General features: G+C 52.8%; 1 protein-coding gene across 11 annotated transcripts in view; it reads left to right on the plus strand.

Moving 5' to 3' along the window:
- Nucleotides 1-2,177: 2,177 nt before the first annotated feature.
- TOM1L2 (target of myb1 like 2 membrane trafficking protein) overlaps nucleotides 2,178-27,907 on the plus strand; it is a gene marked incomplete at both ends in the record, with an annotated part of 103,234 nt that continues 77,504 nt past the window's right edge. For all 11 annotated transcript variants that reach the window (XM_080713348.1, XM_080713351.1, XM_080713352.1 and 8 more), the window contains one exon: nucleotides 2,178-2,229. In XM_080713348.1, the coding sequence (XP_080569474.1) occupies nucleotides 2,178-2,229 (52 nt within the window). The remainder of the gene's footprint in view (nucleotides 2,230-27,907) is intronic.

Consider the following 27,907-nt stretch of genomic DNA (forward strand, 5'->3'; position numbering starts at 1 on the left):
ACACACACGCACGCACACGCACACACGCCAGGCATGGTAGCGCAGGCCTATAATCTCAGTAGTTGGGAGGCTGAGACAGGGGGATCATAGGTTCACAGCCAGCCTCAGCTACTTACTGAGGCCCTCTGCAGCTCAGTGAGATCCTGTTTCAAAATAAAGAATAAAATCAGGCTGGGGATGTAGCTCAGAGGTAATATGCCCCTTCGGTTCAATCTTCAGTACCGCAAAAAGAAAAAAAAACTTAATAAAAAAAACTACAAAGTAAACATTTAAAGAAAGAGCTGAGGGTGTAGCTCAAAGGCAGAATGCTCCTGATTTCCATTCCTAGTACCAAAATAGAAAAGTTAAAAAAAAAAGAAGGCTGGCCAGGCATGGTGGCTCACGCTTGTCATCCCCGGGAGGCGGAGACAGGAGGATCGCGCAGGTTTGAAGCCAGCCGCGCTTACTTAAAAGACCCTGTTTCCAAATAAAAATATAAAAATGGTTCTGGGAGTGTAGCCCGGAGGTAGAAGGGTTTCCAGGAACCCCAGTACCACCAGAAAAAAAAAAAGGAAGTTTGATTACCATGGTTAGGTTTCTATCACCAAACCTATTTTCCTAATCATGAATCCCCTGTCCCCTGTTACTAGGCGCTATGATTGCCCAGTATAATGTTACCCATAGCTCATAACGTTCCTCATGGCTTCTCTGTTTCAGGGACAAAGCTGAAACAGTCTTCTCCTATGGAGATATTGTCAGTAATCTGCCATCCAAAATGGGTCGCTACTGACTTGCTTGGTGGTAGTGTTTTGGGAGAAGAGGGACAGCAGGAGCTGCGGGAGCCACAGAGTTTCACATACCTGTCTGCAAAGTGGACTCCTCACTGGGAAACGGATCTGGATTTCCCTGGGAAACAAGAGTGGGTGAGCTGGATTTGAGAAATATAGGCCCCGTTGGGCGTGAATTCTTAAGAAAATCAACCACCTACCGAGTGTTGACCGTATTATACTCAGTGCACACAAATTATTTAATTACACATCAGCTCTGGAGGCCATTAAAGAAGAACCAGTGCCCTTATTTCCTGGATAGAGAGGAACCGAGGATGGGAAGGAACTTGTCCCGGCTCAAGAGTTACTGACAAAGGCGGACACAGAACTCGAGGATACGTTTGTCCAGCTCAAGCGCTTTCACCAGCACTAAACTTAACTAAAAGAGTTTTGAGGTCGGATATGATAGTTAAATTCCAGAAAGAGTTACCAGTGGACGAGGTACTTTTTCTATAAAAAATCAGACAGGAGTCAGGGCTGGGGGAGGAAACCCCTTAAGATCCCTTCTAGCCCTGACTCTCTGAGGAAATGTTCTTTTAGGCAGTATCGCCTCTAGAAACCTGAAAAATCTGGGACAAAAATGCCTTGGCTGTCCCAGCGCGACTACAAAGTGGCCGGCAGAGGATGCGCGTTTCCATTTTGCAAAGGAGATGGACCGGGTCAGAGAAACAGGTCACGGGAAAGAGCTAAGTTGGGTGCTCTGTGCCCCCGAGGGTCCTCAACTCCCCGGCCTCACCTCCCCGAGCACCCGCTACAAGGCGTCTCTCGGTTGCTGGGGAACCAAAAGCCGCCACTCGGTTGCTAAGGGGAAGTCAGGAGGTAGACATCCTGGGTGAAAGTTGATGGGTCACGTGCTCACACGTCCGGGTGGGGAAATACTCCAAACACCAACCAGCCGTAGAGAAAACAAATGCTTGCCCAATCAGAACCTCCTAGGGGCGGGCCACTTTCTAGGTCCACCTCTTCTCCGCCCGCCTCTTTGAGTGACTGACGCACTCTTTGTCCAATAATCGTGCGACTTCGCTAGATTGACGGGTCGACAGGTGAATCAAAATGCGCGGCCTCCCGCTTGGAGGCGGGCCAGGGGAGTCGCCGCTACGCCTGCCGGGGACTCCAGTGACCTAAGTCGCTCCTCGGCCCAATCGGACGCCGCGTGGCGGGCGGGACTTCCGCGCAAACCAATCGGAGAAGAGTTGCGGAGGCGCCGCCCAATAGAGACGCGGCGGGTGGGCGGGGCCGGGGACCCGGCGCTCGGCATTCCGAAGGGTGGGGCGGGGGCAAGTGTCAGTCTGGTCCGGAGCGCGGCGGGGGACGGCGGCCACCGCGGCGGCAGACAGGGCGTCCCGGCCGCTGCCGTGTCGTCGGCCCAAGATGGAGTTCCTCCTGGGGAACCCGTTCAGCACCCCCGTGGGCCAGTGTCTCGGTAAGGCTGGCGGGGCGGGCTGCGGCGGCGGCGGACCCGGCAGGGGAGGACCGCGGGCCTCTGCTGGGCGCCTCACAGGTGGCCCGGGCATCCTCGTCGTCGAGCCTGTGCCGAGAGGCGGGGATGCTCACGTGTGGGCCGGGCCTCTTCCAGGGAGCGGCGCCGCCTCGTCGGGGAGCCGGGCATCCTTGTCATCGGGCCTCTGCCCGGCGCCGGGGCCACCTCACGGACAGGCCAGACGTCCTTGCCCTAGGGCCTCCGCCTGGCACTGGTGCCAGCTCCCGGGCGCCAGCGCCATCCTGCCAGGAGGCGCCTCCGGTCCCAACTTGGACCCGGAGATGCTCCCCGGCCCTGCCCATCGGGGCCCTGCCCTTCCTGTCTCTTCTAGAACTGCTGGTCTGCCTACCTCTGGCAGGGTGTTGGGAGAGGCCACTGCCCGCATCCTCCAGGACCAAGTTCTCCCAGCCCCTCTCTGGGATGTCACCTCCTCTTTGCGTCCTCCTGTCTCCTCTTGGGTACCAGCGGACTCAGACCGGGCACTCTCCCAGAAAATGCCCCCTGCTCCAAGACTTGCTAATTTGAGCCGAGCAACTCAGCTAGGCTGTAGGAGGGACCGTCTGGGGGAGGGGCTCCTTCAGGGTGATTATCTTGGCAGGGGGTTGGCATGCCTGCAGCGACTCCCCAGGGGAAGCGAAGGGAGGCTGTGTTTAGTGATAAGAGCACTCCACTGGGAGTCAGGAAACCTGGACTTCACTGGTGGCTTTGCCCATCACTCTCCCGGTGACCCTGTGTCCTTTCTGGCCAGAAAGTTTCTTTGCCTGTCACCTGAGGTGTTTGGATGTGAGACGTGATAGGTGATAGGTTCTAAAGTTTGGTATCCCTCGTGGTCACGTCTGCTCGTCCATGGGGGTTCCCTCGGCTGTACTATGTTTTCCAAAGTTTTGAGATCTTTTGCTGTCAGAATGGAGAGAATGGTACTCGGGCAGTACCTGTCAATCCTGTAGGGGGGCTCTGGGCACCCAGGAAAGGCACCAGAGATGAGCGGCATCCTGGGCTAAGGAAAACCTAAAGAGTGGGTGAAGGAATACCAAAGTGGCCCTTGTATGGGATTTCCTAACGCCCACCCTCCCATCTTGTAGGCTGGGGATGTAGTTCCGTGGTACCGTATGTGCTTAGCGCCTTTGAGCCCCAGCATGGCAAACATAATAGTAATAATAATGATAAGAAGGAATTAAAAAGCAGCTTGCCTTTTTTTTGATACCAGGGATCAAACCCATTCTACCTCTGAGTTACACCCTCAGCCCTTTTGATTTTATTTATTTATTATTTATATTATTCTTTTTATTTTATATTGATTTTATTTTTGAAACAGGGACTCACTAAGTCGTGGAGGGTCTTGCTGAGGCTGGCCTTGAACCTTCGATCCTCCTATCTCAGCCTCCTATGTACTGGGATTACAAGTGTGCCCGCCTGCAATTTGCCTTTTCGTCTAAGGCAGGAGCGTATGCCAAGGGTTCAGCCAAGAATGCTGGTTCGCTTCTTTCAAAACTGGGTTCCTCCTGGTTGGTTGAAGGACTGGTAAGACGTCTTTGGTGGCATCTCACAGGTGGGCCAGGCATAAGGCCCGACTGGTTTAGGCAGTAGGAATTTGTTAGGTCCTGCCTCCTTCCTTATTCATTTCCAGCTTACTTTTCGGCCTTTCGTGGGGCCTGTGAAGGCACTGAGGCCTCTAGTGTTGGCTGTTTGGCGTATTTCGGGTACAGTGTCTTTCATAAGGGATCATGGACGTTGGGTGCCGAAAAAGGCGGTTCCAGCCAGGCACAGTGGTGGCGCACGCCTGTAATCTCCGGACTTGAGAGGCTGAGACCGGGTTGGACGCCAGCCTCAGCAACTTAGGGAGCCTGGTTGCAAAATTTAAAAAAAAAAGAGGGGCTGGGGTGTGGCTCAGAGGTGGAATGCCCCCATGTTCAATCCCCAGCACCACACACACACACACACACACACACACACACACACACACACACAGTGGGCTCCCTCCTTTTCTATGCCCTACGGCCCATTCGAGCGTCTCTCTGGATTCGCACCCTCCTTTCTTCTTTCTCCTCTCTTTCCTGGTGGTCTCAGGGGCTCTTTTTCTGCAGTCTTATCCCCAAAACGAATTTTGCAGCTGGGTGTAGAATTCCAACCATTTAATGGAGGGAGCCAGTAACGTGGGGTTTTCCCCCCTTTTCGGCCCCCGTATAGTAGGGAGTGCTCTCCTTTAATGTGCCCAGCTGGTTATGAAAAGTAGAACAGAGATGAGAGGTAGAAGCTAAAGGAGATGAGGTAAATTTTCTGTGCACATGTGGTGCTGGAGACTGAACAACCCAGGGCTGCTGTACCACCGAGCTGTCCACCCCCAGCCTCGTCTTAGTCATTTGTTTATTTATTTTTCTGGTACTGGGAATGGAACCCAAGGGCTACACTTCTAGCTATATTGTTTATTCTTTTATTTTGAAACAGGGCCTCACCGAGTTGCAGAGGGCCTCAGTGAGTAGCCGAGGCTGGCCGTGAACCGTGATCCTCCTGTCTCAGCATCCCAAATGCTGGGATGACAAGGATGCACCATCACACCCGGCCCGATCTTATTTTTTATTTTGAAGTGGGGTCTCACTAAGTTACTGAGTCTGTCCTAGGACCTGTGATCCTCCGGTCTCGGCCTCTCAAATATTGGGATTAAAGACTTGTGCCACCACGTTGCTCCTTATAGACGTCTTGTGAATCGGTTTAATTGTTCCTCCTACTGTATTTATTTATTGTTTTTTATTTTTTTGTGGCACTGGGTTTCCCGGAAACCCTTCTACCTCCGGGCTACACTCCCAGACCTATTTTTATACTGTATTTGGAAACAGGGTCTCTTAAGCCAGCACGGCTGGCTTCGAACCTGTGCGATCCTCCTGTCTCCGCCTCCCAAACACGGGGATTACAAGTGTGTGCCACCACGCCTGGCTGCTCCTCCTACTTTATTATTTATTTATTTATTTATTTATTGGTGGTACTGGGAGTGGAACCCAGGGGCTTTCTACCTCCGGGCTATACTCCCAGACCTATTTTCTATTTTATTTGGAAACAGGGTCTCACTAAGTTGCTGAGAGCCTCACTCAGTAGCTGAGGCTGGCTTCGAACCTGCGCGATCCTCCTGTCTCCGCCTCCCAAGCGCGGGGATGACAAGCGTGCGCCACCACGCCCGGCTGCTCCTCCTACTTTAAAGAAGAGGAAATTGAGGGTCACAGATGCGAACTGACTGCCCACTTGTGAGAGGGACAGCTGGGGTGCCATTCACCAGCCTGTCCTCATGGGACTTTCAGTTTCAGGAGAGAACACAGATGCGTCTGACAACGATGAGTAGTTCTGATTTGAAGCACTGTAGTCTTTAGCGAACCCTATTTCAAAATAAACACATACTCTGGGCATGGCGACACACACTTGTCTTCCCAGCACTTGGGAGGCTGAGACAGGAGGATCACAGGTTAGAGGACAGTCTCAGCAAGAAGTGATACTCTCAGCGACTTAGCAAGACCCTATTTCAAAACAAAAACAAAATAGGGAGCCGGGCATGAGGACACACAGTTGTAATCCAGGACTTGGGAGGCAGAGACGAGAGGATCACAGGTCTGTGACCAGCCTCAGCAACTTAATGGGGCCCCCCACGACTTAGCAAGGCCCTGTTTCAAAATAAAACAGTATAATAGGACTGTATAATAGCTCAGAGTTAGAATGCTCCTGGTTTTGACTCCCAGCAGCCCCCTACACACACACACACACACACACACACACACACACACACACACACCCTGACTTTCAGGAGAGGTACCAGGCTCACTAAAGGGTCCTGCGCCCAGTACCGGTGGGGTCCGTATTACCTTGTCTCCTGCCTGAGCTTCACCTAGAAGTCCTAACAGTTCTTTAGTCAGACGCGGCCTGCACATCCGGAGCTGGCAGGCAGGACCAAAGTCTGACAGAGTTACTTGGCCATTCCTTTTTCTCCTTCCTCCAGGGCTGGGACTCAAACCCAGGGCTTCGTGCATGCTAGGTGCACTCTGTCACTGAGGCTGTATCCCCAGCCATTTATGCCTTACTTTTGTTTTTATTTTATTTTATTTTTAGTACTGGGAATTGAACCCAGGGACATTTTGCCTCTGAGCAACACCCCAGCCTTATTTTATTTATTTATTTATTTATGTATTTATTTATTTTTTGGTGGTACTGGGGCTCCTTGGAAGCCCTTCTCCCTCCGGGCTATACTCCCAGAACTTTTTTTTATTTATTTATTTGGAAACAGGGTCTCTTAAGCCAGCGTGACTGACTACGAACCTGCGGGATCCTCCTGTCTCCGCCTCCCAAGCGCGGGAATGACAGGCGTGCGCCACCACGCCCGGCAATTTTTTATTTTGAAACAGGGTCTCACTCAATTGCCGAGGGTCTCCTTAAATTGCTGAGGCTGGCCCTCATTTCTGAAAAAAAGTTTCAAACTGTTTCTGATTGCCAGGCGTGGTGGCGCACGCTTGTAATCCCCGCGCTCGGGAGGCGGAGACGGGAGGATCGCGCAGGTTGGAAGCCAGCCTCAGCTACTGAGTGAGGCTCTCAGCAACCTAGTGAGACCCTGTTTCCATATAAAATATAAAATGGGTCTGGGAGTGTATCCATCCCAAGTGCCACCAAAAAAGAACAAAAAAACTTGTTGGTTAAGCTCGACCTTCTACCTCCATGTGACTTGGACATATTCTATCAGGAGTTAGGCCCAGGATGCGGGTCTGGCGTCAGCTGTATCCTCATGATGGTTGGGAAAAGGGTTTGGGGTATTCCTTTTTCAAGAGAGAAGTTGAGATGGGTTGAGGTTCGGAGATGAGGGAGCTGTTCGTTCTGCCCGGATCAGCGGGAAGGGGCCACCTATTTTCTTCCTAGTTCTGGTTTCAGAAACATCTAAAAAGCAGATAATCTGTTCCAGAGTTTGTGTTTGGAGTTTGGGGTCGCACTTAAAGTGTTGCCTGAGAGCCTGAAAATTACAACCAGGCCGATCAACTCTAGCCTGGCCGTCTCTACCAAGAAAAACCTGTCATCCTTTCGAATGTGATCCCAGCTGGCAATTTGGAGAGTCCGTCGGCTTTGATAATTTCATGTAATCCACACACCTGGTGAGCTGTTTAAGACAAAAACTGGAACTCATAATTATTGAGCACCTACGGTATGCAAACTCCGGATGTGGAATCTCATTTAATTATTTGGGTATTATTGTTCCTGTCTGTTTCTCTCTCTTTCTCTCTCTCTCGCTCTCTCGCTCTCTCTCTGTCTCCCTCTCCCCCTCTCTTTCTTTCTCTTTTGCCGTACTGAGGATGGAGCCTGGGTCTGAGCTACACCCTCAGCCCTATTTTATAATTCTTTTTTTTTTTTTTTTTTTTTTTTGCAGTATTGGGGATGGAGCCCAGGGGCATTCTACCTCCAAGCTACACCTCCAGCCCTATTTTTTATTCTTTACTTGGAAACAGGGTCTCACTGAGTTGCAGAGGGCCTCACTAAGGAGCTGAGGCAGGCTGCGAACCGAACTGAACGGAACCGCGATCCTCCTGTCCCAGCCTCCCAAATGCTGGTATTTCAAGCATGCGCCACCACGCCATGCCTAGCTTGAAAGTTCTTTTTTTTTTTTTTTTTAAGTTCAGTGTTAGATGACTACATGCCAGAGCCTGAAGTGGGCACTCCACGTGTCTGCGGTCATTTAGCCCTTGTGACAGTAGTGAGGAGGTATTTCCGTTTTCTCTGTCCCCCGATGGGGTCCTTGAGAGGTGCGGGCCTGACCTAGGCTCACACGGCTTTCAGTTAGCGAGCCGACTGCACCCAGCGCCCGGCTCCCCGCGTGTGTTCTGGGGGTTCTCCCTCAGCAGGAGGGTGAGGGGACTCTCAGGGCCAGCGGACTCAGGAAGGCTCTGTGGGTGGGCTGCTGCTCAGGGACTTTGATGAACACGTAGGATTTTGTTCATGTAGAAATGGGAAAGGAGAGCCGGGCGTGGGGGCGCCGCTGTGCTCCCAAGGACTTGGGAGGCTGAGACGGGAGGATTGCAGGTTCACAGCCAGCCTCAGCTCTTTAGCAGGCCCTCTGCGACTTCTTGACACTCTGTTTCAAAATAAAAAATAAGAGCCAGGTGTGGTGGCCCACGCCTGTAATCCCCGCCCTTGAGAGGATCGCACAGGTTCAAAGCCAGCCCAGCTACTTAGTGAGGTTCTGAGCAATTTAGTGAGACCCTGCTTCCAAATAAAAAATATAAAATAGGCCTGGGAGTGTAGCCCAGAGGTAGAAGTCTCCTGGGTTTCATCCCCAGTACCACTAAATAAATAAATAAATAAAATAAAAATAAAAAATAAAACCAGGCTAGGGGTATAGCTTGGAGGTAAAAATGCCTCTGAGTTCAATCCACAGTGCCATGAAAAGAGAGAGAGAGAGAGAGAGAGAGAGAGAGAGAGAGAGAGAGGAGAGAGAGAGAGAGAGAGAGAGAGAGAGAGAGAGAGAGACAGAAGTTGGGAAAGGAGGCGGGTGTGGTGGCACATGCTTGTGATCCTAGTACTTGGGAGACTGAGACAGGAGGATCACAGGTTCGAGGACAGCCTCAGCAAGTAGTGAGATTCTCATCAACCTAGTGAGACCCTGTTTCAAAATAAAATTAAAATAGGGCTAGGGATGTACCTTGGAGGTCGAATGCCTTGGGTTCAATCCCTAGTACAAAGAAAGGAAGGCCGGCAGGCACCAGGCCAGGCAGAGTGGTCCACGCTTGTGATCCCAGTACTCGGGAGGCCGAGGCAGGAGGATCGCAGGTTTGCAGCCAGCCTTGGCAACTTAGACCCTCTTTCAAAATGAAAAATAAATAAATAAAAAGAGCTAGAGGTGGCGCTCAGAGGCAGAATGCTCCTGGGTCCCTTCTCTAGTCCTAAAAAGAAAGAAGGAAGAGAGAAAGGCAGGCAGGCAGGGCAGGCGGCGTGGAGGACCTGGCGGCACTGCTGCGGGGCCAGGGGAGTGGCGGGAGCTGGGGTGCGGCTGGTGGGGAGGGGCCCCCCTCACCCGTTGGCCAAAAAATGAGGCCTCCTCTCTCCACAGTCCTAAGGAGCCAGCGAGAGTTCTAGGAGGGGAATGGCGTGACGTTATCGCCGACACAGGGAGATTTCCTGATCAGTCACTGAAAGATCATTCTCCCTGTCTGTCAAAACCCGGATCCGAAGCCGGACGAGGTGGCGCACGCTCGTCATCCCAGCATCCGGGAGGCTGAGACAGGAGGATCACGGTTCGCGGACAGCCTCAGCTACTTAGTGAGGCCCTCTGCAACTCAGTGAGACCTGGTTTCAAAATAAAGAATAAAAAATAGGTCTGGGGGTGTCGCTCGGAGGTAGAATGCTCCTGGGTTCCATCTTTAGCCCCCCCCCAAAAGCAATACTTATGTTGAGTGTGGTGGTGTGTATTGGCACCCCAGTATGTGGGAGGCTGAGACAGGAGGATTGGAAGTTTGAGGTTTTAGCATGAGATAACTAAATGAGACCCCATTCCAAAATACAAAATAAGCTGGGCCTGGGCATGGTGGCACAGGCTTGTAACCCCAGTACCTGGGCTGAAACAGCAGGAAAAAAATAAAAAATAAATTAAAGTAAAATTTAAGAAAAAGGGTTGGAGATAGCTGGGTGTGGTGGCACACACCTCTGATCTCAGTATTTGGGAGGCTGAGAGAAGAGGATGGCAGAACCTAGGCCAGCCTCAGCACTTTAGTGAAACCCTCAGCAACCTAGAAAGGCCTTATTTCAAAATAAAAAAATAAAAAGGGCTGGAGGTAGACCTCGGAGGTAGAAGACCCCTGGGTTCAACCTCCGCTATCCCCCCAAAAAAAAAAATTGTGGTAAAGTATATAAAACAGAATTACTATCTTAACTATTCATACGTGCCAGTTCAATGGTACCGAGTACAAGCAGTGCTTGTTTTTAAAGGGACAAGATCTTTCTGTGTTACCTAGATAGAGACCGGTAACTCCTGAGCTATAAGTAATCCTCTTCCCTTTGCCTCTTGAGTAGCTGGGACATGCCACCAGGCCATGTTTGCTGTTTAGGGAACTGAGACCTGGAAACAAAGTACTTTTCTCAAGATCCATGGTTTGTGTGTGGCAAAGCAGGGCCTTGAACCCAGTTCTGGGGACGGCAAAGCCAGTGCTCAGTCCGTATCTATGCCGCGGAGTTGAACGGACTCCTGAAAAGCTGGTAATATTTATCTCACGGTCAGATCTGCTCTAGTATTATGAATTATGCGCCCAGCGTCCGCCTTCCCAGCAGAGTCCAGGGTGCAGGCGCGCTCTTCTCCGTCCCAGCGAGTTTGCTGGGACGTGATTCTCCGCCCGGGTTCTTAGCGAGGCGGCCATGCGGCTCACTTTCCCTCATTCGATGGGGGACCCCGGCGTCGGACACAGGGAGGGAATCTCGACAGCTGCCACCTTGTCCCGCTCACCAACCTGCTTTTAAGACATCGCCGGCTGCCGTTTTAATCATTAATGAGGCGCAGGCCCGGGGGTCCGGGAGGCACGTCCAAACTTCTGTTTGGGGTTTTGGTTTAGAATTGAGTGTAACGGAGAGAGACCAGCGCTTTCATCTCAGAGAACTGGGCTGCGAGGCTTTGAGAGCTGGGGACAAGGACAGGGCCGCTAATAGGACGCTGTTGAGGGTTTTGGGTTTTTTGGAGTTTTTTGGGTTTTTTCCCGTTCCTCAAAGGAGAGGTCACACGGAGTTCTGGCGTGACCTCAGTCAAAACTGGAAATGAAGTCCGAGAAATGACGTGGTTGGGGGCTGAGAGCCGAGGGCGCTGGTGACTTCCAGAGAGAGGCCTCTGGGGTCAGCTAGAGGCTCTTACAGCAGCACTTCGGGGCTCACCGGGCTCCAGATGGACGGGCCTTGGCTGCCTCTGCTCCAGCCCCTCATTTCTTTAGGCGCCCAGAGAGAGAGTAGGCCGATGATATTTTTACCCCTCAAAATGCATTTTTTTGGGGGGGAGGAGGATACTGGGGATTGAATTCAGGAGCATCCTACCTCCAAAGTACACTCCAGCCCTTTTATTTTTATTATTTATTTATTTTGCGGTACTGGGGATGGAACCCAGGGGCTTTCTACCTCCGAGCTACACACCCCCAGCCCTATTTTTTTTTTTTTTTGAGGGTCTGGGGATGGAACCCAGGGGCATTTGACCTCCAAGCTAGACCCCCTGCCTGTTTTTTATTCTTTATTTTTGAAACTGGGTCTCACTGAGTTGTAGAAGGCCTCACTTAGTAGCTGAGGCTGCCCAAGAACCGCGATCCTCCGGTCTCAGCCTCCCGAATGCTGGGATTACAAGCGTGCGCCCCCACGCCCGGCTCCTATTTTTTATTCTTTATTTTGAAACCAGGTCTCACTGAGTTGCTAAGGGGCCTGGCTAAGTGGTTGAGGCTGGTCTCGAACCTGTGATCCTCCTGTCTCAACCTCCTAACTACTGAGATTTATAAGCATGTGCCACCATGCATGGTCTTTTTCTTCCTTTCTTTTCTTCTGTTTTGTCTTTTTTTTTTTTTTTTTTGGCAGTACTGGGGATTGAACGCACTGAGCTACATCCCCACCCCTTTTCACTGTATTTTGAGACAGGATCTTGCTTGCTAAGTTGCCCAGGCTGACCTCGAACTTGCAATCCTCCTGCCTTAGCCTCCTGAGTAGTGTCCCTGCTAGAATGCCCCCGGGTTCAATCCCCAGTACTGCAAAAAAAAAAAGTAAAAAGGGCTGGGGCCGTAGCTCAGTGCAGAGCACCCCTGGGTTTTATCCCCAGTGTGTACACACACACACACACACACATACACACACACACACATACACACACACACACACACACACACACGCACACTACTCTAGCGATTCCAAGCGGATTAGGAGCTGTGTACCAGGAACCGGCTTCAAACACCAAATGTATATCTCTCCTGCCCAGTAGGAGACCTGCCAGGGTCCCACAGTCAGTCAGGTTTGCGACGCCCACGTGTCCTTCTACTTCTCCTCCAGCCTCCTGCCAGTTTCTTGCACATGTGCACACGGGAGGGAGGCTCCGCCAGTGTTAAGACTGCCGGTTAATGGAGGGCATTTGGGATCCATGAAGACACATAATTTTTTAAAATTTATTTGTGGTTCTGAGGACTGTACCCAGAGGCATTCTACCTTCGAGCTACAACCCCCACCTGATTTTATTTCTCATTCGGAAACAGGGCCTCGCTAGGTTGACTGGCACCTCGCTACTTGCTGAGGCTGTTCTCGAACCTGCGATCCTCCTGTCTCAGCCTCCCGAGTACTGGACTCACAGGCGTGCGCCTCCATGCCAGCTGGCAAATACCGTGTGAAAGCTAGTCTCATTTAGACCTGGCTTGGAGGAGGCGGTGGCGGCGGCGAGGGGACTCTTCGGGTCCAGGTGCGTGGCTTAAGGGAAATTCGTTCAGAAAGATCCCTTTGGTTTTGCTTTGCTGGCCCCGAACAGAGAAACAATTCCCAGCCGGGCCTTGGGACGCCTGGGCTTGGTCGCTGCTGCGCAGCCGGTCTGCCGCGTGAGTTCCGTGGGTCACGTCTTACAGGTTTCCCCGTTTGGGCAACAGGTTCTACAAGTTCATTTCTAGGCCCGAAGCTTCCTGTGCGATCCCGAGTGGCTTCGACTTTGGCCTAAGACCTTGAGCCAGTCGGGCATGGCGGTGCCTGGCTGTAGTCCCAGGACGTCGGAGGCTGAGACAGAAGGAGCACAGGTTGGTGGTCGGCCTCGGCAACTTAGCAAGACCCCGTTACACAACTCAAACATTAAGAAGGGCCGGGGGTAGCAGCCAGTGTGGTGGCGCGCACCTGTAAGCCCAGGACCTGGGAGGCTGAGACAGGAGGATCGCAGCTTTGAAGCCGGCCTCCGCGAGTAACACAAAACGACAAAAACAAAGCCCTTTAGCCCCCCATGGGGGAGTCTACGTTCTTATGAACCCAGTAATATATGTTATACATAATATTTGCCTTCTAATGATTTTCATTGACGTGTGCTTTACTTACAGTGAAATGAAGTGCGCAAGTCGTAAGGGGCACGAGAGAGCTTACTCTCTGGGGAGAGGGTGAGGCTGGAGAGCAGGGGCCGCCTGGGCCTCCCAGTGGGAGGAAGAGTGAAACCACGCCGGTGCGGGGCACGCGGTCATCCCAGCACCCGGGAGGCTGAGACCGGAGGATCGCGGTTCGAGGACAGCCTCAGCTACTCAGTGAGGCCCTCTGCAACTCAGTGAGACCCTGTTTCCAAAATAAAGAATAAAAAATAGGGCTGGGTGTCGCTTGGAGGTAGAATGCCCTGGGTTCCATCCCCAGTACTGCAATAAATAAATAAATAAATAAATAAAAATAACAAAAAATTTAAAAAGGGGTATATAGCTTAGGGAGAGGGCACCCCTGGGTTCAATCTCCCAGGGCCATTAAAAAAACAAAGTTGCTGGAGGAGTGTAGCTCAATAGTAGAAGATGTGCCTAGCATGTGTGAGGCCCTAGCTATCTCTCACACACACAGACACACACAGACACACACACACAGACACACACGCACGCACGCACGCACACACACACCTGCGCATTTTACCCCTCTGCGTCTCAGAATCACGGCAGCATCAACACTGGAGCCCAGGGAGCCCGGGGCGCGGCCTCTCCCTCTGCGCCCCGCCGGCTGCCCGGGCCCGGCGGGGACTTTGCACCATGCCCGTGTGCCGCTGGGCACGGGCTTCCTGCTGGACCAGGGCCCAGTGATGCTTCGGGCTCTGCCCGTGGTGGGCCTGATTGGGGCTCTCGCTCCTCCAAGTAGGGGGTCAGCCTTTGGGGTCCATGGCTTCTGTCCTCCTAGGCCTGGGAAGGCGATGGCCACCCTGATCGTCTCTAGCACCGGTCGGCAAGATTGCTGGCGCCACACGGCTGCCAAACGGTCGGTTCACACGCCGGGGAGCAGAGAGACTCCCTGCAGACTTGTGTTGTTATTATGGGAAACACACGTACACGTAACATAAAATCTGCCGGCGGAACCTTTTTTTCCCAGTACTGGGAATTGAACCCAGGGTGTTCTACTTCTGAGCCACACCCCCAGTCTGTCCGTTAGTCATTCCGTCCTTCCTTCCTCTCTTTCTTTTTTTATTTTTTTGTAGTACTGGGGATTGAACTCAGGGGCGGCCTACCTCTGAGCTACATTCTCAGCCCTATTTTAATATTATTATTATTATTTATTTATTTATTTATTTATTTATTTTTGCGGGTCCAGGGATGGAACCCAGGGGCATTCGACCTCCGAGCTACACCCCTTGCCCTATTTTTTATTCTTTATTTGGAAACAGGGTCTCACTGAGTTGCAGAGGGCCTCGCTAAGTAGCTGAGGCTGGCTTCAAACCTGCACAATCCTCCTGTCTCAGCCTCCCAAACGCGGGAATTACAAGCGTGCGCTACCACGCCCGGCTTCACTTTTTATTTTGAAATATGTTTTATTAAGTTGTTGAGGCTAGCCTCATACCTGTAATCTTGCTGTCTCAGCCTCTGGCATACTGGGATGCCTGACATGGTTCTCTTTACTTGGGCAAATTTACTTGTGAAAAACTTTTACTGCGACTGTTAGTTGAAAACCAGTTTTACTTAATGTTAAGCCAAAGTAACATTGAAATAGTTAGAGCTGAAGTTAATAAATAGCAGAGCATGGGGCGCACACTTGTAATCCCAGTACTTGGATTCCCGGTATTTGTAATTCCAGAATTTGTAATCTTAGTACTTAGGAGGATTACAGGTTTGAAGCCAGCCTCAGCTACTTAGTGAGGCCCTCTGCAACTCAGTGGGACCCTGTTTTATTTGTTTGTTTGTTTGTTTGTTTGTTTGTTTGTTTTGGTGGTACTGGGATTTCTGGAAGCCCTTCTACCTCCGGGCTACACTCCCAGACCTATTTTATATTTTTGAAACAGGGTCTCTTACGCCAGCGCGGCTGGCTTCGAACCTGCGCGATCCTCTTGTCTCCGCCTCCCAAGCCAAGCGCGGGGATTACAAGCGGGCGCCACCATGCCCGGCTGGGACCCTGTTTTAAAATAAAGAATAAGCTCGGCGTGGTGGCGCACACTTGTGATCCCAGCATTTGGGAGGCTGAGATAGGAGGACCGTGGTTCGCGGACAGCCTCAGCTACTTAGTGAGACCCTTTGCAACTCAGAGAGACCCTGTTTCAAAATAAAGAATCAAAAATAGGGTTAGGGGTGTGTAGGTTGGAGGTAGAATGTCCCTGGGTCCCATCCCTGGTACCACACACACACACACACAAAAATTAGGGCTAGGGTTGTAGCTCAGAGGTGAATAGTTGAAAATAGTTAGGGGGTTTAGGACGGAGGCAAAAACACCAGCCGGGTTATCAGAGACCGCTGTTTTATTTGGACCCAGCATCCTCGGGAGAGTCAGCCGGCCATGACGGACGGGCCAGGCGCCTGGAGAGTTGCGCACAGTCCTGATGGGCTGGCTGAGTCACACGGGGATCGGAGGCACTGATTTTTATAGGCATGCCGATTCTCTTATGACATCCTGAGTCTCGCGATGTTTGGAGTCTCCAGGCACCTGGAGCCTCGCCGCCGCTTCTGGCTCCCAGGGTTCCGCTGTGAGATCACGTGGGGGAGGGACCCAACCTATCAAGAGGTAGAATGACTGCCAATAAATAAATATAACACGATCAGATCGAGGCGATTCTGGCTGGATCCTGCCGCCTGCTTGAGGCCCCCGGCCAAGGCCCACTCTTGAGCAAGGGGAGCACGCACACTGTTGAGCGGCGGTGGCCGTGGGCTCGGGTGGCACCAGGCTGGGGCAGGAGACTCAAGGGAGCCGCACCCAACATTGCCCACGGTGCCCCGCGGCCCCTCTGCGGGGAGCGCTCTCGTAGCGTCTAGCGACCTGGACTGTGCACCTTTGGGGCACACCTCCTGCCTCTGGGCCCCTGCTTCTGGCCCTCCCTCCCCAGGGCGGCTCTCTCCCCTGCCTCTCGCTCACCTGGGCAGATTCAGACACCACAGCTACTGGGGCAGGAGGGCCGTGGCCGCTGAGTAATGGGGGTTGGGGGCCTGGCCATATTATATAGTTAGGCTTATCCTGATTTTTCTGCCCCAGTGAGGTGCTGGAGCCTGTGTCTGTCCCCGTGTTTCCTGGCAAGAATTTGCAGCTGTTGCAGCCCGCACCCGAGTGCCTGTGACCGGGGAGGTGGGGGTCCTGAGCGGCAGGGGCTGGGGTGGCCACCTTGGTGGAAGACGCCTGTTCGAGCAAAGCATCAGAGTCCCACAGAGGCCTCCGCTGACCCTGAAAGCCAGGTGCGCCTGGGCCACCTCTGCAGCTTCCTGGCTGGACAGTCCACCCCTCACTGTGCCCCACCCCTGGCTCTTGCTGTCTGTCTCTGCCCACCGTCCATTGTGAACAAGCCTGGCCCTGCCCCCCCCCCCCCCGCTCGGGAGCGTCAGGGACCCCAGATCGTGGGCGGCTCCGTCACAGGAGGACTGGAGAGAGTCCAGCGAGCAGGGCCAGCAAGACGCAAACGCTCCCTGGGCTCTCGCTGGACGTCCTGCTGGGCTCACCCTTAGCACCAAGGTGCCGACTGAAGGCAGAGCCCGGGCCCGGTCATCCCTGTCCTGGGGAGGCTGAGACAGGAGGATCAGAGGGTCAAGGCCGGGCCTCAGCAACTTAGCTACTGCAGCCTTAGTCCCAGGGTGTATGTGTGTGTGTGGTACTGGGGATTGAACCCAGGGGTGTCACACCTCGGAGCTATACCCTCAGCCCTATTTTATTATTATTATTATTATTATTATTATTATTTTATTATTATTATTACTTCTTTCTTTGGTGGTTCTAGGGGTGGAATCCAGAGGCTTTTCTACCTCCGGGCTATACTCCCAGACCTATTTTCTATTTTATTTGGAAACAGGGTCTCACTAAGTTGCTGAGAGCCTCACTAAGTAGCTGAGGCTGGCTTTGAACCTGTGCGATCCTCCTGTCTCCGCCTCCCAAGAGCGGGGATGACAAGCGTGCGCCACCACGCCCGGCTTGAAAGGCTCCATGTTTTAAGACCGCATGTACATGCTGCGTCTCCAAGGGAAAGGGGCCGGGGGTGTAATAAATGTGGAACGCCCCTGGCTTCAACCCGCAGTACCCAAAACAGCGACCCAGGAGGGTCAGGGGCAGAGCTCAGCGGCACCGTGCTTCTTTGGCATGCACGAGGCCCTGGGTTTAAAAGATGACTTAGAATTCATTTTTCAGTGGTGCTAAGTTACAGCCCCGCACAGAAAACGCCCATGAAATATTAAGGGGTCGCTCCTCCCTAAGGTTCACGGACCGTCAGCGGCCCACGAGCGCGTATGTGACGAAGCTTTACGATGAGCTCGATTCCGTGACCGCGTGTCCCCCAAGAGAGGGCCTGTCTGCCGCCAGCAGCACACCTGTGGTCTGCGGGCCATATCAGCTCCGTTATCTGATGGAGTCCAACCCACCCCTCCTCGCGTTGAAAGCCCTGGTTTGTCATCGTGCGGGTGTTCTCTCGGAGAACTGCTGGCTCCCGGTTTGACATTGTTTCCAATCCACTGCCGGGCGATTTCTGAGCCGTATATATTTTTAATGCATGCTAAATAATGCATCAAGGGGCGCGGGAGCCCCGTCGGCTCCCTCGCTTCCAACTCTACCTCGTTTTTAACCTTGTCGCGCCTCCCAGCACCGTCTCTTGGCTAATGACTGCACGAGATCATCTCTGGGAAGAAAGCTGAAGACGCCTCTTGCCAGTGTCTGCTTTCAATCCACCCTTTGGTATTTGCAAAGGTCAGATGAGCTATTTCGGTGTCCGCGGCCCTGATTAATGGGAAATCCTGCGTTTCCATTGGCCCCCAAGGATGAAGGGTTAGTGCGGCGGCGGCAGGCAGCATCTGTTGGAATGGCGTGGCGCGGTGCTGGGAATCGGAGGAGCGCGAGCCTATGAAAAACGAGGGGGAGGGTGCTCCTCCAGAGCCAGCCCCCCCTCCCCCAGCCAGTTTTTCTCGTTTGCAATCATGCAAACGTCTCCGGGAGCATTTGTTCTCCTCCGTTAAAGCCTCGTCCCTTAGAATTTAATATGGCGAGCACAAGCGCCTCTTCCCAGGGAGGGCTGTGTTCACAAGCCTCCTCCCCAGCCCCCGTTTCCCTGCCAGAAGGCTCCTTAGCCCTCTGTCTGCCGGCGTGTTTCCATTCAGCGTTCACCCTTCCTTGTAGGAGATCAGTTGGTTTTATTCGAAGTTAAATAAAAATGGTCGCCTTGGCGCAAAGCTCTCTCGCAAGAGAAACAGGTGCACAGAGCTTTGGGAAGGAAAACGGAATCCAGGGATCCCCCCACCCAAAAAAAAAAAGCAGATGGGCCGAGTGCCTTCATCTTGTGACCTGTCTGTGCTTCTGAGACACCCAATCTCGGATCCCACGGATCATAAATATTGTTCAGGTCCGCAGCCAGGGAGACTGAGGGGAGCATCTCGCTGCGGGCGTCATTTTCCATTTGAAGGAACTCGCCGCAGCCTCTTCCAGCACTAAATTAGCCCGCTGCAGCCGCGGGCTTCCCCGACAGGTGAAGGGCACCGGGCGAGGCTGCCAAGGCCGCGCGGGGGTGGGGGGCTCTGCTCGGCTCCTGCCCGCTGCTCCCTGGGCAGCCCGTCCCCGCGGATGTTTTGTGCCACACACCGTGACGGCTGGCGCAGCCCCGTCCACCTGCCCAGGGGCCTCATTATTCATGTCACTTAGAGCGATTAGAGCCACCTGGCGCTGGCCACCGAGCCTGCTGTCGCTCCCCGCCCTGGGCCCACGTTCTCTGGAGGAGGGGGCACTGCCAGCGGAGTGTGCGCGCTGAGCCGGGCAGAACGAGGACACCTGGACAGAGGGGCCACATCTGAGCCACTCTCGCGCAGAGTTGAGCCGGCACGGGATGGGGGGCAGGTGGACAGCAGAGAGGAGCCCGGGTGGGGCAGGCAGCTGGACCTCCGGCCCGCACGATCATGGGGTCAGCTCTGCCCGGGAGCACAAGTGCGGGCTGTTCAGACGCAGCTGCCCCGAGGGCCAGGACAGGACATGTTATTTGGAGTTAAGTAGGGGAAAATTGAGCTCTGGGGGAGTTGTTTTTTTGTGGGTTTTTTTTTTTTTTTGTGGTGCTGGGGATTGAACCTGGGACATCCTACTTCTGAACTACATCCCTAGCCCTTTTTAATTTTTAAAAATTTTATTTATTTACTTATTTATTTGCAGTGCTGGGGATTGAATCCAGGGGCATTCTAACACTGAGCTACACCCCCAGGCCCTTTTTTTTTTCAGTACTGGGGATGGAACCCAGAAGCATTCTACTCCTGAGCTACACCCCCAGCCCTAAATTCTATTATTTATTTGAAACAGGGTCTCAGTGAGTTGCGGAGGGCCTCACTAAGCAGCTGAGGCTGGCCGCGAACCCGGATCTTCTTGCCCCAGCCTCCCAGATGCTGGGATGACAAGCGTGCGCCACCACGCCCGGCTTCCCAGCCCTATTTTTTATTCTTTATTTTGAAACAGGGCATTACGAAGTTGTGGAGGGCCTCACTAAGTACCTGAGACTGGCCACGAACCCACAATCCTTCTCTCGGCCTCCTAAGCACTGGGATTACGGCTTGCACCACCGTGCCCAACTTGGCTTCTTTTTTTTTATTATTATTATTAAACAGGGTCTTGCTAAGCACTGAGGGCCTTACTAAGTTGCGGAGGACGCCTTGAACCTGTGATCCTCCTGTCTCACCTTCCCAAGTACTGGAATTATAGGCATAGGCCATGGGGTCAGGCTGAGAGAAGGTGGCTTTTCAGATTTTGCTTCTTATCTTTTACAATGGGAATTTTCAGATAAAATTATGAACTGGGAGGATGGGGTCGGTTGGAACATCTGTGTATCCAAGACTCCGCTTTAACACTTCCCAACATCTGGCCAGCCCTGTACTGCTGCATCGACCCATCCTGCCGCCCCACACGCATCATTTTAAAGCACATTCCAGGCGACAGGTGATTTTTTCCATAAATACCTAAGTAGTGGTACATGCCCGTGGGAGGCTGTGACAGGAGGATCAGAGGTTTGAGGTTTGAGGCTGGCCTGGGCAATTTAGTGAGACTGTGTTGGTTTTTTTTTTTTTTTTTTTTTTTTTGGTGGTGCTGGGGTTCCTGGAAGCTCTTCTCCCTCCGGGCTACACTCCCAGACCTATTTTATATTTTTTTATTTGGAAACAGGGTCTCTTAAGCCAGCGTGGCTGGCTCCGAACCAGCGCGATCCTCCTATCTCCGCCTCCCAAACCCGGGGATTACAAGCGTGCGCCACCACGCCCGGCAAGATTTCTTTTTTTTTTTTTTTTTTTTTTGGGGGGGGGTAGTGGTACTAGGGGTGGAACCCAAAGGCTTTCTACCCCCAGGCTATACTCCTAGACCTTCTTTTTTTATATTTTTTTTTTGAAACAGGGTCTCGCTAAGTTGCCGAAAGCCTCACTAGGTAGCCGAGGCTGGCTTCGAACCCATGCGACCCTCCTGTAGTGAGACCCTGTTTTAAAATAAAAAATTAAAGCCATCCACGTGTGATAGCACATGCTCGTCATCCCAGGACGCGGGAGGCAGACACACACAAGAGGATCACGGGTTCAAGACCAGCCTCACCTATTTAGTGAGATCCTGTTTCACAATAAAAAATAAAATTGGGTTGGGGATGTGGCTCAGAGGTAGAATTCCCCTGGGCTTAATCCCCAGCAGCAAACAAACAAACAAGCGGGTATGGCGGTGCACACCGCGGATCCAAGCACTTAGGAGGCCGAGGCAGGAGGATTTCAGGTTTGAGGTCAGCCTCGGCAGCTCATTGAGAACGTCAGCCACATACCAAGAGCAATTAAAAAAAAATTAAAAGGGTCGGAGTGTAGCGTGTAGGTAGAATGCCCCTGTGTTTAATCCCCAGCACTAAAAACAAAAACAAAAGGAGAGAGAGGAAGCCCAAAGGGGCTTCGCTGTCAGCGTGGTGGCGCTCGCCTGTAATCCCCGCTCTTGGGAAGCTGACGCAGGAAAGACGATCACAGGCTCGATCCTCCTGAGCGCTGCAGCGCAGCCAGACTCTCGGCAGCCCGATGGCAGCCTTGAAAAGAGAAGAAAGGGCTGGAGGGGCAGCTCAAAGGTGAAATGCCCCTGTGTGTTCAATCCCCAGTACCAAAAATGACAAAAAAACAAACAAACAAAAAAACAAGCCGGGCGTGGTGGCGCACGCTCGTCATCCGGGAGGCTGAGACCGGAGGATCGCGGTTGAGGCCAGCCTCAGCTACTTAGTGAGGCCCTCTGCAACTCAGTGAGGCCCTGTCTCAAAATAAAGAATAAAAAATAGGGCAGGAGGTGTAGCTTGGAGGTAGATGCCCCTGGGTTCCATCTCCAGTACCGCAATAAATAAATAAGTAAATAAATAAATAAATAAAAGCATAATAAGAGTGTGTGTGGTACTAGGGATGGAACCAGGGGCATTCGACCTCTGAGTTACACCCTCAGCTGTATTTTATTTTGATTTTGAACCAGGTCTCACTAGGCTAATGAGGTCTCACTAGTTCCTGAGGCTGTTTTCGAACCCGTGATCCTCCTGTCCCAGCCTCCCGCCTCCCAAGGACTGGGATTACAGGTGTGCGCTGCCATGCCCGGCTTACCCCAGCCCTTTCTATATTTTTATTTTGAAACAAGGTCTCTCCTTTGTTGCTAAGACAGGTCTCGAACCTGCGATCTTCCCATCTCAGCCGCATAAGTACTGGAATAGCAGGTGTGTGTGACCACGCCCGGCTCATCATCAAATCTTCATCTATGGTATCTGACATTACAGGCATTTTTAAAATATAGGTTACCGCTGACTGTCATGCCGATCCTGCGAAGTATGTCGTTACCGTCCTCATTTTGACATGTGAAATGACTGAGACTTAAAACCAAGATGAATGTACTTGCCGGAGGTCTTGGGCTAATAAATCACAGAGCCAGGAACCTGAGCCCAGATCTGGCTGACCCCAAGGTCTCCACCTTTATTGCTGCTATTTTTTATTGGCCCTTGCTACAGAGCCTGGAGAAAAAAAACAGCCTGTCCTGGGTCAGGCAGACCAGGGTCATCTGCTCCCTACCTCTGTCTGGTCTGCCTTTTTTTTTTTTTTTTTTCCAGTCCTGGGGATGGAACCCAGGGGCATTCGACCTCCGAGCCACGTCCCCAGCCCTACTTTTTATTCTTTATTTTGAAACAGAGTCTCACTGAGTTGCAGAGGGCCTCAGTAAGTAGCTGAGGCTGGCTGGGAACCGCCATCCTCCCGTCTCAGCCTCCCCATTGCTGGGATGACAAGCGTGCGCCACCACGCCCGGCTTCTGCCTGCAGTGGTAAGCGTGCCGGTGTCTTAGAAGCTCCTGACCCAGGTTACAGACTTCCCATGGGCTCCTGCGTCCTCACCTCCTGCGCCCTCTATTCCTCGCATTTTAGGAGCCGGTCAGTGCTCATCGGCACGTGAAATGGACAGAGGCAGAGAACAGGATGAGGAAGAGAATTCAGATATAGGAAGCTCATATTAGAAGCCGGGCGTGGTGGCGCACACTTATATCCCAGCATTCGGGAGGCTGAGACGGGAGGATCGTGGTTGCGGCCAGCCTCAGCTACTTAGCGAGGCCCTCTGCAACTCAGTGAGACCCTGTTTCAAAATAAAGAATAAAAAATAGGGCAGGGGTATAGCTCGGAGGTAGAATGCCCCTGGGTTCCATCCCCAGTGCCAAAAATAAAGAAAGTAAGTTCATCTTAGGCCCTTTGTTTTAAATTTTTGAGGGAAAGAGGCTAAAACTCTTAAGGCTAAAGGAGGTTCGAATGTTTTCTTGTTTGTTTGCAGTACTGAGAATTGCACTCTGGGGTGTTCCACCTCTCAGCTACATCCCCAGCCCTATTTTATATTTTTGTTTTTGTAACAGGGTCTTACGAGCTGGGCATGGTGGCGCACGCTTGTAATCCCAGTACTTGGGAGGTTGAGACAGGTGGATTGCAGGTTGAAAGCCAGCCTCGGCAATTTAAAGAGACTGTTTCCAAGTAAAAAATTTAAAAAACAGGGCTGAGGGTGTAGCTCAGAGGTAGAAAGCCCCAGAGTTCAATCCCTAGAAACACACACACACACACACACACACACACACACACACACACACACACACACACACTGAAACAGATTCTCGCTAAATTACCTTTCACTGCTGGCCTCAAATGTGCAATCCCCCTGCCTCAGCCCCCCAGGTACTGGGATACAGGTGTACCACAACCGGCTGGAGGTTCATATATCATCCGTGGACTTTGTTCTTCATTCAGCTACGATTATGAGGAGCAGACAATGCTTAGGTATCTCTTTCAAATGTAAAACTGCTGAGTGAGGGCGCACACTTGTAATACTAGTATGTGGGAGGCTGAGACAGGAGGATCGCAGGTTTGTGGCCAACCTCAGCTGCTTAGTGCGACCCTCTGCAACTTAGTGAGTCCCTGGTTCAAAAAAAAAAAAAAAAAAAGAATAAAAAAATGGAGCTGGGAGTGTAGCTCAGCGTGGAATTTCCCTGGGTTGCCCCTGGGTTCAATCCTTAGTACCAAAAAAAAAAAAATTGCTAGGAATGTAAATTGCAAAGCCTGAGGTCACGCCCATCCCCACCTGCTCACTGGCTCCCCTGGCTCTGAGGTCCCCAGCACTGTCCCGCCCTGAGCCGGCCAGAGACCCTCAGGGGCGGGCTCAAGAGTTGCACAGGGACAGAAGGTGCCGGCGTGAAATCCTGTTCTGAAAGATGCGGGTTAGTTCTGGTCTCCGGGCACGCCAGCCCTTTGCCTGGCTCTGCTGCGTGTGTTTCATTTGCACGGCGCAAGGAGGTTCTCTGTCGTCCAGCCTGTAAACAAGCAGAGGAGGGAGATGCCCGAGGTCATCTGAGGGCAGAGCGAGGACAAGGGATGGCGTCCTCAGGCTGTGGCCCCCCCAGGCCTCCAGAATGTTCTCTTTAGCTGCACCCATCTGCCGCATGAAGAACTGCTGGTTGGAGCTGGAGCTCCAAGGAGTTCCAGAGGGTCCCAGGGGGCTCCAGAGGGTCCCAGGGGGCTCCAGAGGGTTCCAGGGGGCTCCAGAGGGTTCCAGGGGGCTCCAGAGGGTTCCAGAGGGTCCAAGGGGCTCCAGAGGGTCCCAGGGGCTCCAGAGGGTCCCAGGGGGCTCCAGAGGGTTCCAGAGGGTCCCAGGGGCTCCAGAGGGTCCCAGGGGGCTCCAGAGGGCTCCAGAGGGTCCCAGGGGCTCCAGAGGGTCCCAGGGGGTTCCAGAGGGTCCCAGGGGCTCCAGAGGGTCCCAGGGGGCTCCAGAGGGTTCCAGAGGGTCCCAGGGGGCTCCAGAGGGTCCCAGGGGGCTCCAGAGGGTTCCAGAGGGTCCCAGGGGCTCCAGAGGGTCCCAGGGGGCTCCAGAGGGTTCCAGAGGGTCCCAGGGGCTCCAGAGGGTCCCAGGGGGCTCCAGAGGGTTCCAGAGGGTCCCAGGGGGCTCCAGAGGGTCCCAGGGGGCTCCAGAGGGTTCCAGAGGGTCCCAGGGGGCTCCAGAGGGTTCCAGAGGGCCCCAGGGGGCTCCAGAGGGTTCCAGAGGGTCCCAGGGGGCTCCAGAGGGTCCCAAGGGGCTCCAGGGGGCTCCAGAGGGTCCCAGGAGCACCTCTGCAAGGTGCCGAGAGAAGAGCAGACGCAGAAGGTTTTGCTCCCGAGACAGCTGGCCCAGGATGAGGGGTGGGCTGGACGCTCCCCTGGACAGACATCTTCAGTAGTGTAGTTTCCTGGAGTCAAACATGGGATTGAGCCAGGTGTGGCGGCGCATGCCTGTCATCCCAGTACTTGGGAGGGACATAGAAAAGGAGGGTTGCAGGTTCGAGGCCAGCCTCAGCAACTTAGCAAGACCCTGTTTCAAAATAAACATCAAAAGGGTATGTGGGAGGTGTGGCTTGGAGGTAGAATATCCCTGGGTTAAATCTCCAGTATTAAAAAAAAAAATACGAGCCGGGCACGGTGGCGCACGCTTGTAATCCCAGTGCTTGGGAGGCTGAGATAGGAGGATCGCACAGGTTTAAAGCCAGCCTCAGCTACTGAGTGAGGCTCTCCGCAATTTAGTGAGGCCCTGTTTCTAATTTTAAAAAAGTATAAAATAGGTCTGGGAATATAGCCTGGTGGTAGCAAAGCCCCTGGGTTCCGCCCCCAGTACCACAAAAGTAAAAATAAAAATAAATAAATAAATAAATAAATACAAGCCAGGCGTGGTGGCACACGCTTGTAATCCCAGCATTCGGGAGGCTAAGACAGGAGGATCCAGGTTCGCAACCAGCCTCAGCTACTTAGTGAAGCCCTCCACATCTTAGTGAGATTCTGTTTCCAAATAAAGAATAATAACTAAAAAGAAGGCAAGAGGTGTAGCTCAGAGGTCAAAAGCCCCTGGGTTCCATCCCCAGAACCGCAAAAACTAAAATAAATAAATAAATAAATAAATAAATACAACAGGACAGATTTTAGCAGCAGGTCAATAATCCCAATGGAATAGGTCTCACATATAAGATTTACAAGCTCCGTGGAGAAGCCTCCCCTCGGGTAGGAATGCAAAACCCATCACCGGTGGTTAGGGCGCAGCTAGCTTGCCTGGGATCCAGCCAGGGAAATTTATGAGACTGACCCTCCCCCGCCCCGCCCCACTTAGCTAGCTACGGCTCGGGGCTGAGATCCACCGTCCTTACTGCAGTGAAAATTGTTCCCCTGAAACCCTGCGGCGAGGGACTTGAATTAGTGAGGTCGCGCGGATTAGTGACAGCTGTGCCGACCAGTCTTTAATTAGGAGGAGGGCTTGGCTCCGACTTCATGGGGACGGCGTTCCGGTGCCGCCAGTGCTTTTCCTCCCCGGCTCCTCCAGCCTCACCTCGGTCCTCCTCTTTGTTCAGTCTCAGTTCATTTCTGCCCTCCTGGCCGGGCACGGCGGCACACGCCTGTCATCCCAGTGCTCAGGAGGCTGAGACAGGACGATCACAGGTCCGAGGTCAGCCTCCGCAACGCAGCGAGACTGTTTCAAAATAAAAAATAAACAAAGGCTGGGGAGGTAGAATGTACCTACCTGGGTTTAATCCCCAGTTCCAAAAAAAAAAAAAAAATTAGTTTACACCTGTAAACCCAGCGGTTGGGAGGCTGAGCCAGGAGGATGGCAGGATCGCAGCTTCCGCAATTTAGTGAGATGCCGCCTTTGTCCGGTTTTTGTTTCTTTATGTGTGTGGTACTAGGGCTGGAACCTTGGGGCGTTCTAATTCCGAACTATACCTCTAGCCCTATTTTATTCTGAAACAGGGCTGAGTTGCCCAGGCTGGCCTTGAACGTGCGATCGATCCTCCTGTCTCAGCCTGCCAGGATTGGGATTAAAGGTGTGTGTTACCACGCCCAGCTCAGTTTCAGCTTTGACAAGGGTCCGTGACCGGGGCCGCTTGTCCATGAGGGGGCGCGCATCGTGCGGCTGCCTTTCCCTGTGCAGTATCAGGGTCACTGCCCGCATCCACAGACCAGCGGAGGCTGTAAAGAGGTCACCAAACTAGATTTTGATTACCCACAGGCCCTCTTTCTGCATGGTTCCTTTCCCAGGGCGAGGCACTGAAAAGGCCTCACTAAGTCTTAGCAGCCTTTAACGACGACTTGAAAAGGCCTCACTAAGTCTTAGCAGCCATTAACGACGACTAGCCCCTTCGTCTGGGGCAGCTGGGGACGGAACCCAGGGCCTGGTGCGTGCTAAGCAGGGGCTGGAGCACCGAGCCACACCCCAGCCCGTTCGCTCACTAACTGCAGGTGAAAAAGAAATGAAACCCCCGGACCAGGCCCCACCCCCGGCTCCGCCCGTCTGTGGTTCAGCAGTTCAAGCCTCGGTTGTGGATTCTTTGGACTCTAGGCGCGTGGCCTGATGGGAAGAGCCCCGGGCGTAGATGGGGCTGTCACGGGGCAGCGGGTGGGGGACCACGGGCAGTGGCTGAGTCTGAGTGGCAGTGAGTCTGACTGAGTGAGTCGCTTACCTTGTCTGAGCCGCACCTCTTCCATATATAAAAAGTGACAATAAAAAGTTTCTACCTAGCCGGGCGTGGTGGCGCACGCTTGTCATCTCAGCATCTGGGAGGCTGAGACAGGAGGATCGCGGGAGGATCGCGGTTGGCGGCCAGCCTCAGCTACTTAGTGAGGCCGTCTGCAAATCAGTGAGACCCCGTCTCAAAAATAAAAAGACTAAAATATAGGGCTGGGGGTGTATCTTGGAGGTAGAATATTCCTGGGTTCTATCCTCTGCACCGCAAAAAAAAAAAACACCAAAAAAGTTTCTACCTAGCTGGGTGTGATGGTGCACACTGGGTAATCCCAGTACTTGGGAGGCTGAAACAGGAGGATGGTCAATTTGAGGCCAGCTTCGGCAACTTAGCCAGACTCTCAGCAACCTAGCAAGACCCTGTTTCAAAATAAAAACAAGCCAGGCATAGTAGCACACCCCTGTCATCCTGGTACTTGGGAGGCTGGGATAAAAGAATCACAGGTTCAAGGACAGCCTCAGAAAGTAGTGAGGCTCTT

This window comes from Muscardinus avellanarius, assembly GCF_963383645.1.
Source record: "Muscardinus avellanarius genome assembly, chromosome: 16".
Taxonomy (NCBI): Eukaryota; Metazoa; Chordata; class Mammalia; order Rodentia; family Gliridae; genus Muscardinus; species Muscardinus avellanarius.